The sequence below is a fragment of the Pseudophryne corroboree genome, chromosome 10, assembly GCF_028390025.1.
Source record: "Pseudophryne corroboree isolate aPseCor3 chromosome 10, aPseCor3.hap2, whole genome shotgun sequence".
In the NCBI taxonomy this organism is placed as follows: domain Eukaryota; kingdom Metazoa; phylum Chordata; class Amphibia; order Anura; family Myobatrachidae; genus Pseudophryne; species Pseudophryne corroboree.
In genome coordinates, this window is record NC_086453.1 from 216,717,224 (window position 1) to 216,737,707 (window position 20,484).

General features: G+C 45.6%; 1 protein-coding gene across 3 annotated transcripts in view; it reads right to left on the reverse strand.

The window, feature by feature from the left end:
* Positions 1–14,607: 14,607 nt before the first annotated feature.
* The window catches only part of MORN1 (MORN repeat containing 1), a 1,300,694-nt gene continuing 1,294,817 nt past the window's right edge, over positions 14,608–20,484 (reverse strand). For 2 of the 3 annotated variants that reach the window (XM_063943076.1, XM_063943075.1), the window contains exon 14: positions 14,608–14,821. In XM_063943076.1, the coding sequence (XP_063799146.1) occupies positions 14,670–14,821 (152 nt within the window). In that variant the 3' untranslated portion in view covers positions 14,608–14,669. The remainder of the gene's footprint in view (positions 14,822–20,484) is intronic. The other variant, XM_063943078.1, reaches the window with a different exon arrangement.

Sequence of the window (20,484 nt, forward strand, 5' to 3'; positions counted from 1 at the left end):
TCTCTGGCCTGCAATATAACTGGACAGAAGGCCAGATTACACTTCCTCGAGGCATGTAGGTCTTTGTGGCTTTTAAACATTCACCTGTGTGTACAAGCAGCTGTTTACATATTATTGCCTGAACCAAGTGACCCATTTGATTGTAAATGCATTCTTTGTCATACTGCGACATATCTAGCCTCATTTATGGCTAGAGCAGTATAAACCTGTTCCCTACACAATGTCTTCCACAAATACACATCTATATGCACACATATACAAAACATTATTTCTTAAATCATCTAAACATTACCTCATATGTTCAAACCTATTTCATATCTATTCCTTACTATATATAGACCTATACTATTAACTATGGTTAAATCACCTATTTATAATGAATTATATTTTAATTCAGACAATATCCATTACCCTAATATTATATTAAGTGCAAACAATTACCTATATGGCAACACCAATCCCACCCTATTTTTGTAATTTTGGGATTAAGGATTGAAAACAAATGCCAATACCATAATTCCTATACTGCCCAGAATTGAACTGTATACTGTAAAAACAAAACACACACAATGACCCCCACAGAAAAAACATACACACATTTGCCCAACCGTGGAAAACACACACACATTGCCCCCGTACAGAAGTCACACACACATTGGCCCCCACAGAATAACAAAATAACACACACGTTGGCCCCCAACAGGTAGAAACACACACTAGTATCAGAGAGGGGAAAAAAACACACACACACACACACACACACACACACACACACACACACACACACACACACACACACACACACAGACACACTGGATGCCACAGTAAAAAAACAAACACATACACATTAGCCCCCACAGGAAAAACACACACACACTCATACAATGGCACCCTCAGAAGAAAAACACATACACATATTGGCCCCCACAGAAAAACCATAATACACATTAGCCCCCCAGAATGAGCCAGCCCTTGACCTCATCTGTCAGAATCTCACTGGTCACTCTCAGACTCAGCCACTTCAAATTGCTTTGGAAGAAGAGAGAAGCTCTGCCTTTTAGTCATTCCCTCACCTGCCTCAGCCACTTCACTACTGTGACTGTCTGCAGAGTCTCACTGCACAGACTGCAAACAGTGTACTGTGTGGGCTGGACTGACAGCATGCAGCTGCATAATCTATGATGTCACATTGACGCACTGTCACAGACCTAAGCCAGAATAAGTTAGCAGTAATTGCCTGCCCCACTGCATATGGCCGCCATGCCAGCTGTTCAACTAATTTTTAAATTCAGGGATTGCTGCCTCCAATCAGGTCATTAAAATCAAGGATTTTTTTAGGCTAAATCCTGGGAAGTTACGAATCCAGACCCTGGGATTGGCTTCTCTAGTCACACATCAATCAGAAAAAATAAATAAAATAATACTTGAAATAACACACACAATATGGAAAATAGAAAAAGAGGTGTGTATGTGTTTTCTTCCTCTTTGGTAAATATATTTTCCTAGATAGTCACTTACTATACCTCGCCCATTCTGTACCTATTCCTGTCACTGGCAGCTGCCAGCCAGTAAGGCTCATGACGCCACTATTCTGCCAAAGGACAGCAGCAACTGGTGGACACTTGTTAGAGAGTACCATGAGAAGTAAACCCCAGAGAATTCCCAGGAACGAACTGAGCTATGAAAAGCTCCATGTAAAGGCCATACCAGGTCAGGATCAGCCTGAGGTTTCTTCCTCTGTACCTTTATACCATTAATAATAGGGATAGTCAAATGTTCAGGAATAACAAAATTCTAGAAATAATTAGCATCAAACAACATCACATACTGAGACACTTTTATGAAAAACAAGATTATATTTTATATATATATATATATATATATATATAGAGAGAGAGAGAGAGAGAGAGAGAGAGACACACACACACACACACACACACACACACACACATACACATGTCAAAAAGCATACAAATTCAGCACTCACATAATAACACTTCAAAGACTAATTATTAATCTGAATTCAGGGAATTTTAGTTCCAAAATATTGCAATCATTTGTTAAGCTAAGATGCAGCAGTAATGTCTCAATGAATAAATAGTGCAGCTCCCTTTAAACAGGTTTTTTCCTGTCCTTAAAATTGTAGAAAGAAGGGGGTGCAACAATAGTGAAAGTACCATTTTACAGGTTTAATTCACACACAGATGGGTAAAAACACGTACATAGTGTATATCTTTAAAAAGTGCACAAAGCACACTTCTTGTGGCTTACTCCACGCACTGGCGATGTGGGCGCTAGCTTTCAAGCCTAGTTTTGGATGTCAGTTACTGCACATGTGCCAGAGAGAGAGAGTATATCTGTATAATATGTATAATACATGCATATACTGTATATCCTATATAATAAAAGGCTAATGCTGCGTCTCCCCTCTATGGGGCTAATCCAAGTGTTTTGCGGCGACCATTAGATGGTGCCCGACAGTACAAATCAAGTGTTGCTCTGTTCAGGCGCACACAGTATTTGGTGCTGACAACTAGGTAACTAATATATATATATATATATATATATATATATATAGTGTTCAAAAGGACCAGCACTCCTCTGTTATCTTGACAATTGCGTCCAGGTGCCATCTAATCCCATTAGGGATAACTAATACACAGTTCGCAATAGCGGCACTCAGCGCCGACTTATTCAAAAATGTAAAACACCAACACTCTGGATTGTTTCAACGTTTCAGGATTCAGAAAGGGTCTAAATAAATGACCCTGAAACATTGAAATAATCCGGCAAACGGTATATATATATATATATATATATAGCAAGCGTGGAGACTGCGGCACTCAAGTTTAAATGAATATTATTTACTGGAGCATAGTAAATAGATGGTTACAGAATGCCTAACAAGGCCGACGTTTCGGTGCTGCAAGCACCGTTTTCAAGGCAGGCATGAATGCAAAATGAAAATACTAACAAGACAAACAAATACAGATCTCTTACCTAAATAGAGAGAACAGCCATCGCACCGCAGGAGAGCCGGGACCGGCGTCCGCTTCCGCCCGCCGCAGCTGCGTGTGCGTCACATCCGGTGACATCAGATGGCATCCGCTCTGGTTGCCATGGCGACGCGTCCCGAAGTCATGGCAACGCGTCTGGAAGCCTGGCCGCCTGTGTGGAGCCGCTGACTTATCTCCCCGGCCCTCCATGCGGCGATCTGCAAAGTGATCACACAAAAATTGGCCACAGTGTGTAAAATATGTGAATTTCTTCTAAATATTAAACATTAAACAGATTTAGATAATGGGCGTGACTGGCACTTAATGCGCCGGTACTGCAAATGGCCTGATTCATATTACATAAATGTCACACCTAGCTTAATACAAAAAAGGGGGAAGGAAAGGGAAGGAAAAGGGGAATCAGGACAAAGAAGGGGGGGGGGGGAAAGGAAATGGAACACAATGTGACCATGTTAGTACAGCACTATAGCCAACAGCCCACTAATAAGACTAATGGAGCAATATTGCTACTGGACTCTATATCACTGTCCTCTTTGTGACCCTTCAATGAGGGACGAGTTATGGAGACTTCCATTTGCGCCATGCTGGATTAATGTCCTCCAAAGACATTCCAATTGAGGCGTTCATTCATACCATTAGGGGATACCGTGTTCAGAACGTGAATCCACCTGCTTTCACTTCTAAGTAGCTTGCCGTCGCGGTCCCCCCCTCGTATTGAAGTGGGGATATGGTCAATCAGGATGTGTTTTAGGTGAGCCAACGTATGACCCTCTGCAAGAAAATGGCGGGCCACCGATTGATCGGTCACCTTGGACTTCAGGGCTTTATTGATCGATGAGCGGTGTAGAGCCATACGTTCTCGGACAGTCCGTGTAGTCTTCCCCACGTAATACACGTTGCAGGGGCAGATGATAATGTACACCACATGCGTTGATAAACATGATAATGTGTGTTTGATATTAAAGCTACGGTCCGTATGTGGGTGTTTGAATGAGCTGCCCGTGATCATTTGGGTGCAAGTGGTGCATCTAGGGCACTTGTAGCCACCAGCTGGTTTAGTCATACAGTGGGGCTGCACTTGAGTTTGCTTGAAGCCCGTGATGTCCGTGTGGACCACCATGTCTCTAATGTTTTTGCCCCTGGTGAAACAGGGCATGGGTCGTTTTTGTCTAAAGCAATTTGTTTCTTTATCCGTCGCTACTATAGGCCATAGGGCACGGCTTGCTCTTTGAATGACTTGGCTTGAGGTGGTAAAGGCTATTTTCCACGGAATGACTGCTTCATTGGTGCGATTTTTAGGACGTAGTAGCTCGCTGCGACTCATGGACAGTACTTCATCCTTTTGTTGTTTCAGAAGGTTCAAACTATAGCCTCTTGCTAGGAACCTGTCAATCGTGGCATCAATGCCTATGGCAGCGGTGGCAGAGTCATCAGCAATTCTTGCAACCTTTATCATCTGAGATTTGGGCAAACCCCGTTTGAGGGATTTTGGATGGTAGCTTGATGCCAACAGGAGAGTGTTCCTGTCGGTTGGCTTGGAATACACCTCGGTGTGTAACTGACCAGACTCAAGTGTAACAAGTACATCCAGGTAGTGAATGGCAGAGCGGCTATACTGATGAGTGACCTTGATGGTGGAGTCACGATGGTTTATGTCCTCAATCATCTGGCCCAGCAATTCTTCACTCCCCGTCCATAAAATGAACAAATCATCAATATAACGCATATAGGTTTTGATGTGTCGTATGTACTCGTCATTGTTGAAAAACATCAGGGACTCTTCTTGGAACATGAAAATGTTTGCATAGCTAGGTGCCACGTGACTTCCCATAGCACAACCGGACAGTTGTCTATAGAAACATCCGTTATAGATGAAGTAGTTTCTAGTTAAAGTTAGTTCCAATAGCTGCATAAACAGATCAATGTCCAGGTCGGCGATCTGTTGAGATTCATAAAATGACTTTGTTGCCGCAAGACCCCGTGTATGTGGAATGGATGTATATAGGCTATTGATGTCCAATGTACACAATATGCTACCATCGGGGATGTCACCAATTGCTGATAGTTGTTGCAAAAAGTCAGTTGTATCCTTGATAAGAGTTGGTTGGCTACTGACATGAGGTTGCAAGACACAGTCTAAGTACATGGAAATGGGATGGTAAAGTGAATTGCGTGCCGAGATGATCGGACGGCCTGGAGGATGAATTAGGCTCTTATGAATTTTTGGGACGGTGTAGAGAACAGGGCTAATTGGAAAGACGCCCCGCAGATGTGCTGCCTTTAGGATCTCCTGTAATTCCGTCTGATACTGATTAGTAGGATCTCCTGCCAATAGTTGATACACCTCCCCATCAGCAAGTTGTCTGTCAATCTCGGCCATGTAATCATCTAGATTCTGAATGACGATGGCGCCCCCCTTGTCGGCGGGGCGCACAATGATATCCCGATAATCAGACAGATTGCGTAAGGTCTGATATTCTTGTCGACTCAGATTATAGTGTGGTTTTGGTTGCGCCCGAACGAACTTCTGAACGGAGTCATCCATTAGTCGCGTGAAAGTTTTGATGGAACTGTTGGAGGATACCAGGTCAAATGTGGAAGTGCTGCGTTTGGACAGAAAGACCTGATTGGGTGCATTCTGCTGCAAGGGTTCAGAGTTCTTAAAAAAATTCTTGTAATCTGAGTTTTCTTGAAAATTGATGCAGTTCAATATTCCAATTAAGATCATTATGCATATTAGTGGGGACAAAGGATAGTCCTTTGTTTAGGACTCGCTCCTCGATGTCAGTGAGTTCTCTGGAAGATAGGTTATAGATTATTTTTTCTTGTTCTTTTGAGAGCTGCTTTCGCCTTTGCCTCTGGTTTTGGCCCCCACGACGGGTGGCTTGGTGCTTGAATTTGATTCTAGCTGGGTTTTGATATTTATGGCTAAAGGGACCGAAGGTTCTTCCAAAGGGTCGTCAGATTCACGAGTTGCAAATTCGCTGTCGCTGTTTGATGTAGGGGCATCACGCCCCCTAAGCTCTCTTCTTCTGCGCCAGCCTTGCTTCGAGCCTGGCCCAGCTGCCTTAGCTGGACGACCGTCTCCTCCCATCAGCCAATGATAGACTCGGTTAGAGTCATAATCGTTCTGAACCATTTCAAGTTTTTTGGTTTTAAATTTCACTAATTCCTGTTGGTACAGGTCAATTTTTGTTTTAATTGACAAGTATAAATCGGCAATGGAGGCACTCTTCAGAATCGTGCTGTTAGAAATTTCCAGTCTGGAGATTTTGTCACGTGCTGACTTTAATTCCCGTTCGGATTCTTGTATCACCAAAAGCATTAGATCAAAACTGCATCTGTTGACAATCCCAATCCATTTTTGACAAAAGTCAGGGTTATAGCGGCCTATGGTAGGCGCATTCCAGGCTCGGAACCCTCGTGGAATCATTTGCTGTCTATAATATTTTGGTCAAAGATATTCCATGCATGAGGTAATCTGTCTCGCAATTCTTCAATTTAATGAGTTGCTCACAGATCTCCTCCGCTGATTGTGATAGGTCCTTGTGGGGCCAATCGTCCTTAAATAAAATGTCCTCCACCTCTTCATCAGTGAATCGGTGTGTGTAGCCTTTAGTAACCGGCATGCCCTTACAGGGAATGAGGTGCTAGCCGTGGTGTGTGGTTGTGCTGCTGTGGTGCTGGTCATGTCCATCCTATGTGTATAAGCAGATAGGTGGATGGCTGATGATTGTAGATAAACTAGAGCTGTGTAAACCACAGGACTGGATTCTTTGCAATGGGTGCTCGGTTCCGTGTGGGGGCTGTTGCTCCCAAAAATACAATGCTGAATCGAACCGTCACTTCGTGCTGGAAAAGTTGATACCTGGTGCCCTCAGTGAAAAGGATAATAGCAAGCGTGGAGACTGCGGCACTCAAGTTTAAATGAATATTATTTACTGGAGCATAGTAGATAGATGGTTACAGAATGCCTAACAAGGCCGACGTTTCGGTGCTGCAAGCACCGTTTTCAAGGCAGACATGAATGCAAAATGAAAATACTAACAAGACAAACAAACATAGATCTCTTACCTAAATAGAGAGAACAGCCATCACACCGCAGAAGAGCCGGGACCGGCGTCCGCTTCCGCCCGCCGCAGCTGCGTGTGCGTCACATCCGGTGACGTCAGACGGCATCCGCTCTGGTTGCCATGGCGACGCGTCCCGAAGTCATGGCAACGCGTCTGGAAGCATGGCCGCCTGTGTGGAGCCGCTGACTTATCTCCCCGGCCCTCCATGCGGCGATCTGCAAAGTGATCACACAGAAATTGGCCACAGTGTGTAATATATGTGAATTTCTTCTAAATATTAAACATTAAACAGATTTAGATAATGGGCGTGACTGGCACTTAATGCGCCGGTACTGCAAATGGCCTGATTCATATTACATAAATGTCACACCTAGCTTAATCCCCCTTCTTTGTCCTGATTCCCCTTTTCCTTCCCTTTCCTTCCCCCTTTTTTGTATTAAGCTAGATGTGACATTTGCAGTACCGGCGCATTAAGTGCCAGTCACGCCCATTATCTAAATCTGTTTAATGTTTAATATTTAGAAGAAATTCACATATATTACACACTGTGGCCAATTTCTGTGTCATCACTTTGCAGATCGCCGCATGGAGGGCCGGGGAGGGGAGCACTGTAGCGGGCACAAGAACCCGGCGTCCAAAGGAAGCATCCTGGGAAGCGGCAGTATTGAAGGCATAGAACCTTATGAACGTGTTCACAGAGGACCATGTAGCCGCCTTGCACAATTGTTCAAGGGTCGCACCACGTTGGGCCGCCCAAAAAGGTCCAACAGGACCGAGTAGAATGGGCCTTAATGTGATCAGGAGCAGAGAGACCAGCCTTCACATAAGCATGTGCAATCACCATTCTAATCCATCTGGCCAGAGTTTGCTTGTGAGCAGGCCAGCCACGTTTGTGAAACCCACATAGATACGGAGAGCCCGTACCACATCCAAAGACCGCTCTTTGGGAGACAGATCAGGAGAAACAAGTGCCGGAACTACAATCTCCTGATTAAGGTGGAACGAAGAAACCACCTTAGGTAGATAGCCGGGACGAGTCCTAAGAACCGCCCGGTCACGGTGAAATATCAGATTTGGGGAACTACAGGACAAGGCACCCAAATCCAACACTCTTCTAGCGGAAGCAATAGCCAGCAGAAACCCCAACCCTAAGGGAAAGCCGCTTAAGGTCAGCTGAACCAAGAGGTTCAAACAGAGACTCTTGTAACGCCTCCAAAACCACCGACAAGTCCCAAGGAGCCACAGGCGGGACATAGCGAGGTTGGATACGCAACACGCCCTGAGTAAAGGTATGCACATCGGGTAAGGTCGCAATTTTTCTCAGAAACCACACCGACAAGGCAGATATTTGAACCTTGAGGGAGGCCAGACGCAGGCCTAAGTCCAGGCCCTGCTGAAGAAAAGCCAACAACTTGGCTATACTAAACTTGGAAGTGTCATAATCGTTAGATGCGCACCAAACAAAGTAAGAATGCCAGACCCTATAGTAAATCCGAGCCGAAGCCGGTTTCTGGGACCACAACATAGTTTGAATGACCGCCTCAGAAAACCCTTTAGCCCTTAAGACGGAAGCTTCAAGAGCCACGCCGCCAAAGACAGCCGGGCTAGGTCCTGGTAGACACAGGGGCCCTGAACGAGGAGGTCTGGGCATTGTGGAAGTAGAATTGGACGCTCTGACGATAGGCCTTGCAGGTCTGAGAACCAGTGCCGTCTGGGTCACGCTGGAGCTCTGAGAAGCAGAATTCCTTTTTCTTGCTTGAACTCCCGAAATACCCTGGGCAGGAGTGACACCGGAGGGAACACGTACGGCAGCTGAAACCTCCACGGTACCGCCAGCGCATCCACGAATGCTGCTTGAGGATCCCTTGTCCTTGCTCCGAAGACCGGAACTTTGTGATTGTGTCAAGACGCCATCAGATCTACGTCTGGAAGGTCCCACCTTTACACTAGGAGTTGAAACACTTCTGGATGGAGGCCCCACTCGCCGGCATGCACGTCCTGATGACTGAGAAAGTCCGCTTCCCAATTCAGGACTCCCGGAATGAATATTGCCGATATGGCCGGTAGATGGCGTTCTGCCCACTGTAGAATCCGTGAGACTTCCTTCATTGCTAGGTGGCTTGATGATTTCTGTAAGCCACTGTGGTGGCGTTGTCCGACTGTACTTTAACAGGACGGTTCTGAATTAAATGCTGGGCTAGGCTCAAGGCATTGAAGACCGCCCGCAACTCCAGAATATTGATCGAGAGGAGTGACTCCTCCTTGGTCCACCGCCCCTGAAGGGAGTGTTGCTCCAGCACCGCGCCCCAACCTCTTAGACTGGCATCTGGCATCAACAGGACCCAGTCGGATATCAAGAACGGATGGCCCCTGCACAGTTGTTGGTCCCGGGGGCCACCAGAGCAGCGACAGACGGACCTCTGGAGTCAATGAGACCATTTGAGACCTGATCCGGTGAGGCAGGCCGTCCCATTTAGCTAGAATCAGCCTCTGGAGAGGGCGAGAGTGAAATTGAGCGTACTCCACCATGTCGAATGCTGACACCATGAGGCCCAGTACCTGCATCGCCAAATGTATCGACACTTGCGGACGAGATAGGAAGCAACGAATCCTGTCCTGAAGTTTCATGGCTTTCTCCTGAGACAGGAACAACCGCTGGTTGTGAGTGTCCAATAGTGCTCCCAGATGCACCATGCTCTGAGCAGGGATCAGGGATGACTTCTTCCAGTTGATGAGCCACCCGTGGGCTTGCAGAAACCGGACCGTCACATCTAGATGACGCAGGAGAAGTTCTGGGGAATTTGCCAGGATTAACAAGTCGTCCAAATACGGCAGTATCCTGACCCCTTGACGGCGGAGTACCACCGTCATCACCACCATGACTTTTGTAAAGACTCGCGGAGCCGTTGTTAAACCAAAAAGGTAATGCCCGAAACTGGTAATGGCATTTGCCAATCACAAATCTCAGGTATTGCTGATGAGACACTGCTATAGGAATATGCAGGTAAGCATCCTGTATGTCCAGGGAGACCATGTAGTCCCCAGGTTCCAAGGCCAGAACTATAGAGTGAAGGGTTTCCATCTGGAACTTGGAAGCCTTCACAAACCTGTTCAATGCCTTGAGGTTGAGAATGGGCCGGGAGGACCCATTCGGTTTTGAGACTAGAAACAGCGGAGAATAGTACCCCCGGCCCCTCTGCGCAAGAGGCACCTGTACTATGACTCCTGTAACCAGGAGGGTCTGTACCACCAAATGTAGAGTGTTTGCCTTTGTCTTGTCCAACGGGACATCTATCTGGCAAAATCGATGAGGGGGTTGGTTTTTGAAGGCTATGGCGTAACTTCGAGTGACGACTTCCCGTACCCAGGCATCTGAAGTGGTCTTCAACCATTCCTGGGTATACCCTAGAAGCCGGCCCCCCACCCTGGGAACCCCAGAGGGAGCATGCGGCAGGCTTATCTGTCTTGGAAGCTGGCTGACGGGCCGCCCAGGCTCTTTTGGGCTTAGGCTTACCAGGTTTGGAAGTGCGGGCCTGCTTGTTGTACGCCTGACCTTTTGCTTTACCTGAAGGACGAAAGGGGCGAAAGGAAGTACCTTTACCCTTCGACACAGAAGGAGCAGTACTTGGCAGACAGGCAGGTTTGGCAGTAGCCAAGTCAGCCACAATCTTATTTAAATCCTCACCAAACAGAATATCTCCCTTAAAAGGGAGTACCTCCAGGGTTTTTCTAGAGTCCAGATCCACAGACCAGGATCTCAGCCACAATAGCCGGCGAACCAGGACCGACATAGTAGAGGCTTTGGCTGCCAGGATACCGGCATCAGAAGCTGCCTCTTTAATATAACGAGAAGCTGTGACAATATAAGACAAGCATTGTCTAGCATGGTCAGAGGAGATTTCAGCATCTAACTGCAAGGCCCATGCTTCAATGGCCTCGGCAGCCCAAGTAGCTGCAATAGTGGGCCTTTGTGCAGCATCCGTGAGGGTGTAAATCGCTTTCAGACAACCCTCCACACGTTTATCCGTAGGCTCTTTTAGAGACGTGACGGTGGTGACCGGTAGAGCTGAGGAAACCACCATCCTAGCCACATGTGAGTCCACTGGAGGAGGCGTTTCCCAATTATTAGACAGCTCCGGCGCGAGGGGATAGCGATCCAGCATCTTCATTTGAGGCACAAACTTCGTACAATTAGGTGGTCAGAGTGAGGTAAAACTTGTTTAATAACCTCCTGACGCTTGAACCTATCTGGTTTCTTAGGAGGAACGGATGGCTCGGGATCATCCGTAATCTGTAAAATTAATTTAATAGCCTCCAAAAGATCAGGAACATCCACATGTGAACCACCCTCCCCATCAGCCATATCTGAGTCAGAACCTGTGGGGTCAGTGTAAGTGCCGTCTTCATCCGACGTGGTGTCAGTGACAGCAGTGGATTGTGAGGAGACAAGCGCTTGCTTAGAGGACCCCTTGGACATAGGCGAGCGACGGTCAGACTTTTTAGTAGTCAGGGACTGGTTCAACTTCTTTATTTGAGCAGATAAATTGTCCGCCCACGGCGGGTTAGCTGCAGGGACCACAAACGGTTGTGCCGGCATTGGGGTCCCATAGGGGGTGTTAGTTTATGAACTAGCGTATGCAGAAGCGTGGAAAAAACGGCCCACGGTGGGTCATTATTTGCCTCCGTTGCCACCATCCCACTGGGGGGCAAGGAGCCCCCAGAACCAGAGCCCAAAGCTGCTATATTCTCCTCATAGGTATCTAATACAGTATATCTTTGTGAAAATCCTATATTAGATAAAACCTGACGCACCAAGCCCCCTCAGGTTATAGAATATAGGGATAGCAAGTTGAGTGAAAGACACGAAATGGACACCACTCAGCTATCAAATGCACACACAAATAGTCACAGTTTGTACAATGCAGAGGTTATTACTAACAATAATACTGCACTGGACTAGCTTACACAGCTATATAAAAATAGATATAACAGTACACAGTAAGAAATGGATGTATATCACAGGGTAATTGTACTAGGAAACCCTGACTAAATGCACTCTTTCTTAACTAACACTGACTAAAAAAGGCATGTAGAATACTTAAGTGTCTTGTAAAGTCACAGCACTGACAACCAGGCGGCTTTACATAGGAGGATTTGCCCAAGCAGTCCCAGGAACAGTGAGCTGAGGGATAATGGCGCCGCAGACACTGCCAGGGAGTGAGGGAGAGACAGATATGCAGCTCCAGGGCGGGAACATTTGCAGAAAATGGCGCCCTGGGGCTGGGGGAGGGGCTTCAGGTCCAAGCTCTATCCCCCTGCTGGCAAAACCACCGGGTACTGCGGGCTCTAATAAAACGGTTTATAGAGAAAACCTGACCTGTCCCATGCCCTGGTGATCTAGTGGGATCGCCTGTACTGCCACAGTGTCCACCACCAGCGCGCGCGGCCCGCCTCCCACTGACCGCGCCGGATCGCGATAAAGACCGGGTCCCGCAAGCAGGACCCACTTACCACCTCCCGAAGCGCGGCCACGCGATCCCGGAGAGCACCCGTCGTGTGTGTCTGACAAGAAGAAAACCGGAGCCTCCTGCTGTGGTTACCCGGCAACCAGGGCTCGGGAGTGTACTGCGCCGCTGTGGAGAGCCGGAGCTGCAGCCGTGAATGTCCACTGACATGTAACACTGCTGCTGCCCTTGAAGTTTTCACTTTTTTCCTCAGAAAAAAAGCTCTTCTTAGTGCTGCCTGGAGCAGCCCCTCTGTTAAGTGCCTGCTACTGCAGCACCAACTACTAAACTGAGATCCTGTGCAGGGAGGCGGGGTGATATAGGAGGCGGCGCTATGCATTCTGGGAACAGTCAAAGCTTTGAGCCTGTTGGTGCCTCGGATCAAGATCCTCCTCTACACCCCATTGTCCATTCCTTGTGGAGCCCAGTGTACCCCGCAGCAGAAAATCAGTTTCTGCAGTCTCTGCGCAGCCCAGGACTTACTCTTCCAGTGCGATTGATTCCTGCTGATCGGGGCCGGAGCTGACGTCAGACACCCTCCCTGAAAACACTTGCGTCCGCCTGCGTTTTTCCGTATGTTTTTCCCTGTAAACGGTCAGTTGCCACCCATAAACGGCCTCTTCATGTTACTCACCTTGCGAACGCCCATGCATTCGGCTTTTTCGCACGAGCCTGTCGCTGGCCAGCGATGCCTGTTGCTGTTGTCCGATGCGCATTGCGGTGCATATGCATGCGCAGTTAGGATCTGATCGCCCGCTGTGCGAAAACGCACAGCAGCGATCAGATCTGAATGACCCCCTAAGAGTCATTTATTATACATCGTCTTGATGGCTTCGCTTGCGTGTATGTCTGTTATTGCTCAGCAGAACTCATTTTACAAAGACAGTCGTGCCATCTAATATTGGGATACATAGCTTATATTGGCGATCCGGTCTCTAAGTCTACAGTAACTAGGTCGACACTATATAGGTTGACCACTATTGGTCGACAGTAAGTAGGTCAACAGGGTTTCTAGGTCGACAGGTCAAAAGGTCGACATGAGTTTTTCACAATTTTTTTCTTTTTTTGATCCTTTTCATACTTAACGATCCACATGGACTACAATTGGGAACAGTAACCTGTGCCGAGTGCAGCGAGGCACCTTACCCGAAGCATGGTGAGCGAAGCACTAATTGGGGTTCCCATTACTGTACAAAGAAAACGACACAAACCCCCCATAAAAAACTCATGTCGACCTTTTGACCCGTCGACCTAGAACATGTCGACCTAGAGACCCTGTCGACCAAGTTACTGTCGACCAATAGTGGTCGACGTAGTTACTATCTCCCTTCCATACCACACCTCTTATATTGTACACATTGATCACAAATTTTCTGTGTAAACAATATTTGCAGTTTTTCGTTCAGGGATGAATACAAAAAGATACTTGGGGCCACATAAAGCTGCCCATGGGAGAAGCAGCTGGTCTATGAACACAGTCTGACCTGCGCAACAATCAATCTCTACCTCAATTAGGTTCCTCTGCAGAGTAGTCACTTTTAGTCGGGTTCCGTTGTATAACTTGGTTGGAGTCAAGTTCTGCAGAAGCACGATCAAAACTACTTTTTTGTCTCCATATGTCACAAACAGTCCCTTGAAATAGATTTCTCAAAACAATTTGTATGTACAGACACAACCCTCACAGTTTTATTATATGTATAGATACACACTAAACTCTTCTTGGTGTGGTGCAGTTTGCCAGTATAATCCATTGAAATGATGGGACTGCAAGTCCCAACCATCGATGGCTGATCACAGATAGTTAAACCAAATTGCCTGAAGTACTAATTAAGTCACCTGTGTCCAAGCATGGTTATCACTAAAGCCTGGACAATTATTAGGGTGCCTTGAGAAACCTCTGGCTTAGGATATAAAAGAGGTTCTCTATGGCTGGTCATCTGCTGTAAAACCACAACTCCCGTCATTGTCTTAAGGCTAATGAATGACTGTAAAGTAAATGGAAATGCATTGTTTATGTATTTTGAATTTTTTTATTTGATTATGATAATCAATAACAAAGAAGCAAATTGAAGACGTTACAAAGTAGGAACACTGAGCATCCCGAATTTCCGATTATTCTTTCCTTTGTCTTTTTCAGGGTGTATTCTAATGAGTTTAAAGGCAGTTTGAAGGGTGTGACCGAGGAATGATGAGCTGGTAACATCATCAACCATAATAACGTATTCCCCTGGTGGAAGAGGAAAACAAATAGCGCGTTAGACTGGAATATCTCATCAGGCCTGTAATTACAAGTCTTACAAAATGTTTATCACACATAGGGGGTCATTCTTAGTTGTTCGCTCGCTAGCTGCTTTTAGCAGCATTGCACACGCTAAGCCGCCGCCCTCTGGGAGTGTTTCTTAGCTTAGCAGAATTGCGAATGAAAGATTAGCAGAATTGCGAATAGAAATTTCTTAGCAGTTTCTGAGTAGCTCCAGACTTACTCACAAATAGCCATCAGTTCAGTCAGTTGCGTTCCTGGTTTGATGTCACACACACGCCCAGCGTTCGCCCAGCCACTCCCCCATTTTTCCAGACACTCCCGCGTTTTTCACTGAAACGCCTGCGTTTTTCCGCACAGAAACTCCCACTTCCTGTCAATCACACTACGATCAGCAGAACGATGAAAAAACATTGTTACACCGTGAGTAAAATACCAAACTTTTGAGCTAATTTACTTGGCGCAGGTGCGCTGCGTACATTGCGCATGCGCAGTTTGCGACTAATCGCTCCGTAGTCGCAAAAAAAAATAACGAGCGAACAACTCGGAATGACCCCCATAAAACAGAACAAGTACTTTCAGTACAAGATTAACATAGGGGGTGCAGAGAGAGGGCGGAGGTGTCCCTGCTTGTGAGAGCTAACAGTCTAGAAGAAGAGCTGTAGATGATAGAACATGAAGAGGGAGTAGTATTAGTTGGGGTATAATAGGCTATAGTAGTTGTTCCAAAGTATCAATGATACCGTTAGCAGAGGAACACTCCCCGTCCCTAATGGTGTGGATCTGGAATTCTGACCCTAGCCCCATTATGATTCCCTTATTGCAGTACTTTACCCTGCCGCAAGAAGATCAGGGGCATGACTTTAATCTGTTCAAGACCTGCCTACTTCAGTAAACAGAGTAACACGGGCACGATGAAGCAAATGCATCATAATGCTGATATAAAAGAAAATAAACTCTGATAAAAAAAAATTAAAAAAAGTAGTGGAAAGCAAAAATATATGATAAATGAGGGGAGAGCTCTCAATGGGGTGATTTTATCTTATCTATTAAAGGCAAATTGTTGTATAAATCTCTACTTTTGCACACCTCTACAAAAAAAGTCACGTCATCACAAAAGTAAAATGAATGGGAAAAATCTCTTTTATACAAATAACTGATAAACAGGTCAAGCACTACAACTGGCTTACAGAGCAAGCAGTAGTATTGCATTGCTTTGCTCAGCCAATAACATGTCACCAACATGTAAAAATTGCCTCTTGTAAAAATTTAGTTTTTACCATTTATTTCTATGGGCAATGCAGTTAAATGGTGTACTCCAACATATGAGTATTTGGGCTTGCTCTTTGTAAGAATGCACCCAGGCAGAGGCATAGCTATACCAATGGGGCCCCATAGCACAAGTTCCATGGGGCCCCCCTGGATGACAGCTCAGATGCCACCTCTCGTGGACTACTCACAGACACTGAATTCCCCCCCAAAAAAACACCCCGTGGACTGCCCACAGAGTCACCCTACCCCCCGTGAACTTACAGACCCTACCCCAAGTGCCAGCAGGCGAGCACTGACCATCAGGGCCCCTTTGCCTGCTTTTTAATTCTCAGCAGTGTGCTGCTCTGCTCTCCCAGCTGGCTCCATCTTGTCTCTCCTTACTGGCGCTTGGTGGTCTGGAGATGTCTATGCAGGCTCAGCCACACCTTCTCCCAGCATCAGTTAGTACTCAGGAAAGGAGGAGCCAGCTGCCAGAGCAGATGTGGCTGCAGTGCAGCAGCAGCACTCTGCTGAGGAATAAAAACAGCCAACGAGGCTCAGCAACTAGGTGCAGGAGGAGGACTGGGCCCCTGAGGCGACCTGGGCCCCATAGCAGCCGCACCTATTGTAGCTACGTCCTTGAACCTAGGTAAATAGCCATATCATCCATATGGCAATCTAGGTTCCAACACAGTGCCTTGTGGACACTGATGGAACTAGATTCTCCTACAGTTAAAATAAAAAAAGGCCCAAACCATTAGGTTGCTAAATTAAGACTCCATAAAGTCTTAATCTGGCTGTGCATAGGTATGTAGGTATACATACTATATAAAAGTTTTAAAAAAAAAGAACTATTAAACATAGCACTTAAGAATTACACACATTTTATTAAATTTACCTTTTGTTGGCTGTCCACCATATGGGGCTAATTCTGAGAAAACGGATCATCTCCCAGTTTGGAAACAGCTGTGCATGCATTTGAATCGCAACGTGTATATGCCACATGATAGGTCTGAAGTCGTAAGTAGATGCGTGCGTGTCGTATATCTAACGTGAATGGAGACTAATATGAAGACGGCATTTGTGGGCGGCAAGTATTAAGACACACACGCAGCTGCTGTTTGTTCTGTAGGCATGCCAATACTAACGATTATGGTAGGCGGGATAGTCTGCATTTTCAGGCGCATTGATTTGTAACTTACTTTGTTGGATTGCCGCATTACCATATGAAAGTAAGTACAGTGCCACGGCCAAAGGGAAAAGTGTCCACAGAAGCATCCGACTGAGAATCGGGCCCCACGAATTTCTTCATTCTTTTTCCTAACCTCACCTTTTTCCTAGCTTTCTTTATTTTGATGGCATTAAACACCAACTATAACTTAAGAATGACTAGCTATTTACGCAAAAAACAATGTGAAAGGTGTCGTTGTCAGTTAAAATAATTCAGTAAACTTTGCTGTCCCCAAAATCCTGCTACTAAACAGGACTGTTCCAGATTGCCTCACTGGGATTTCATCCCTAATTTTAAGGTACATATTTTGACCTTCAGGTGGCCTATTTATGAAGCAGTGAAAACCCCTTTTCTGGATTTCTTGGCAAAGGTGGGGTTATCAAAGCGAACTCCTATGTAATAAGTGGGATACTGCAGAGAGATTACTGATCTTTCGTGGTCCCTTTAGTTTCAATATGTATTGGGTCCCCATATCCTTATAAGGGGACAGTGGTATATTGTATGTTCTAGTAATTGAGCAGCGGATAGCAAAGCCCTTGAGATGGTGTTACCCTATGTTTCTCAATGGAGGGATCTACAAACCAGCAGAAACTTCGCTAGATCCTCTCCAATTTAAGTGTCCATGCACATATTGCCTGAACTACTCCCCAGAAGAGGGAAACACTGGTCAGGAGCGAAGTTCTCACAGGTGCCCCAAGAGTAGCCCTGGATTGATACGACGCTGGCAAACTGCGTTCTCTATGGCTACAATAGAAATCTGCACTGAAATGTTAAATGCTGAGGATGATGCAGAGTTAAAAGCAAATGGATCATAATTACACTTACATTGGGCGCATAAAGAATATATGAATAGTATATTCACCCATATGATGTTTCATCTACGCTAACACATCGGCCCTAACGACTGAATGGTGTACAGTTACGGAACAAGTGCAATGAGAAACCTCTTGTCTGCCACTCTTCTCTATCAGCTCCACTGTCTCGAAACTGTACTCACAAGGTAAAAGGTATTCTGTAGCGTAAAAACATTATTGCAATCAGCACACGATTCTCTTCATTTAATAAGCACTAAACAAAAAATTAGAAAGGGGTGCGTTGGTTCCAAACTGTGTAATTGGCCACTCTACAAGTAGAATAAGTAATGATAAGACAGATGTCCTTGATATGGAAGCACAATGCTAATCAAACACCTGTGATTAGAAGACAGACTAGAAGCCTCTCTATTAATGCTAATCAGCAGTAATCACACTCTATCAAGAGTAGAGCAAACAGGGTCCATTATTAGCATGGAAGAATCTCATGTGCACCCTGAATCTCTAGTGTTTATATTTTGCTTATTATCAAACAAAATGTTTTCAATTACCTAAATCAATTCACTGCGGCACAATGGGCCCCATCTTTGCAGTGTCTTATGCAAATGTGACTGTGTTTCTAGCGGGAGAGGATTGCTCACGTTATTTATAGTTTTTTTAAATGCATCTTAGTACAATAATTATGCATAGCTTTATAATGTTTTTTTCCCCCCTACTTAGGTTTCAATAGAACACATGTATGGGAAGCCACCAAAATCATTTTTGAAGGACATTATAGTGAAACAGAAAAATGATGTGACAGCTTTTTATGCAAAGCTAAATGAAAATTCCCATAAGTCCGAAATGTTGCAGAAATTACAGTAAGGTCATTCTATAAAGTAGTGATATTGGGCCTAAATCAGAAGTGGTTGAAGGGTGCATCGCTGCTTACTTGGAAGCACCAGCGATTCACTAATATGGTAATGCAGCAGGAGGCGTCTGGTATAAGTAGACGTCTCCTGCTTGCATTTGTGATCCAGTGCTGCAGGATCACCTGCAACACCATTAGCCGGCTGTGTGAACCATGGGGTCACGCAAGCCAGCCGCTGCCGCAGCTCCTTCCAGGAGGCCAGGAAATCTTTGTCTTCAGATAAAGATTCTGGCCTCGTCATTCACCTGAATTGAAGGCGACGCCTCCGTTTTGGAAAACGGCTGCAGAGACTGCACTCTCCACACCTCCATTTGGCTGCAGACTATCAATCTACTGATGTCTGCAGCCATAGTGTATCCAACAATGCAGGACCCATAATGCACATGCACAGTACAGGTCCGAACAACGTCATGTGCCCCTGATCTTTTGGGATGGATCTGAAATAAGCCCATTGTGTGTTGGTTCAGCCCTCCTGGTACAGACTCTCTCACCCCACCCCTGTGTGTTCCTTTTTTCTTTCTTTTTGTTTTCCTCTCCCTCCCCTTCTCCATTACTCTATGACAGTGGTTTCCAAACTTTTTTGAATCACGGCGCCCTAGAATATCAGAATTTTTTTCACGGCCCCCCTAGGCCAAAAATTTCTTATTGAGAAATTTAGAAAGAAATATTACATTAAGTAGATCGCGTTTATATGTCATCCTTAGGGTCAGTTGTGTGGTGAGGGACAAGATTTGCTTCTGTTTGGCCACATATTTTATGACTGGCAGCCACCAGCACTGGTTTTGCCTATTATATTGACCATGAATAATTTAAATTGGTCCTGGACCACCAACCCAGGGCACCCCTGCAAGTGTCCCGGGGCACCCCAGGGAGCCATGGCACACAGTTTGGGAACCTCTGCTCTATGAGGTTTGGCATTCTCCTTAGCCGTCCTCTCTCTGCCCTTCCCCATTAAACTAAAACTGGTAAAATGTGAAGAATACTTGTACTATGCTATATAAATTGTTTGTTTGAACTTTAATGTTTTGATTATGTTTCTGCTTCTGTATGGCTATATGTTTAATGACCATCAATTAACATTTGCGCTAAAAAAAAAAAAAGTAGTAATATAGTGCCATAGGGCTGCATACAAATATCCATGAGTCCAGGGCTACATCGGGCCATGAAGGGGGTGAGATGCGGGACTCTTGGCAGTGTTTCCGCACCATTACAATGGAAATCCACCCTCTTGCGTCTAACTGAATTGATGCAACAATTTAGCTCCATCAGATGGAGTAAGGGAGTGTACCTTACTAAATGCAAGCCAGGACTGGAAATCATCTCACTACTTACCCTCATACAAGACAAGATTTATTGTTGGGGGACAATATATTTAAATCAGCATAAAAGAATGGAGACTTCACTAAGGCATTCCTGTCAGTACAGC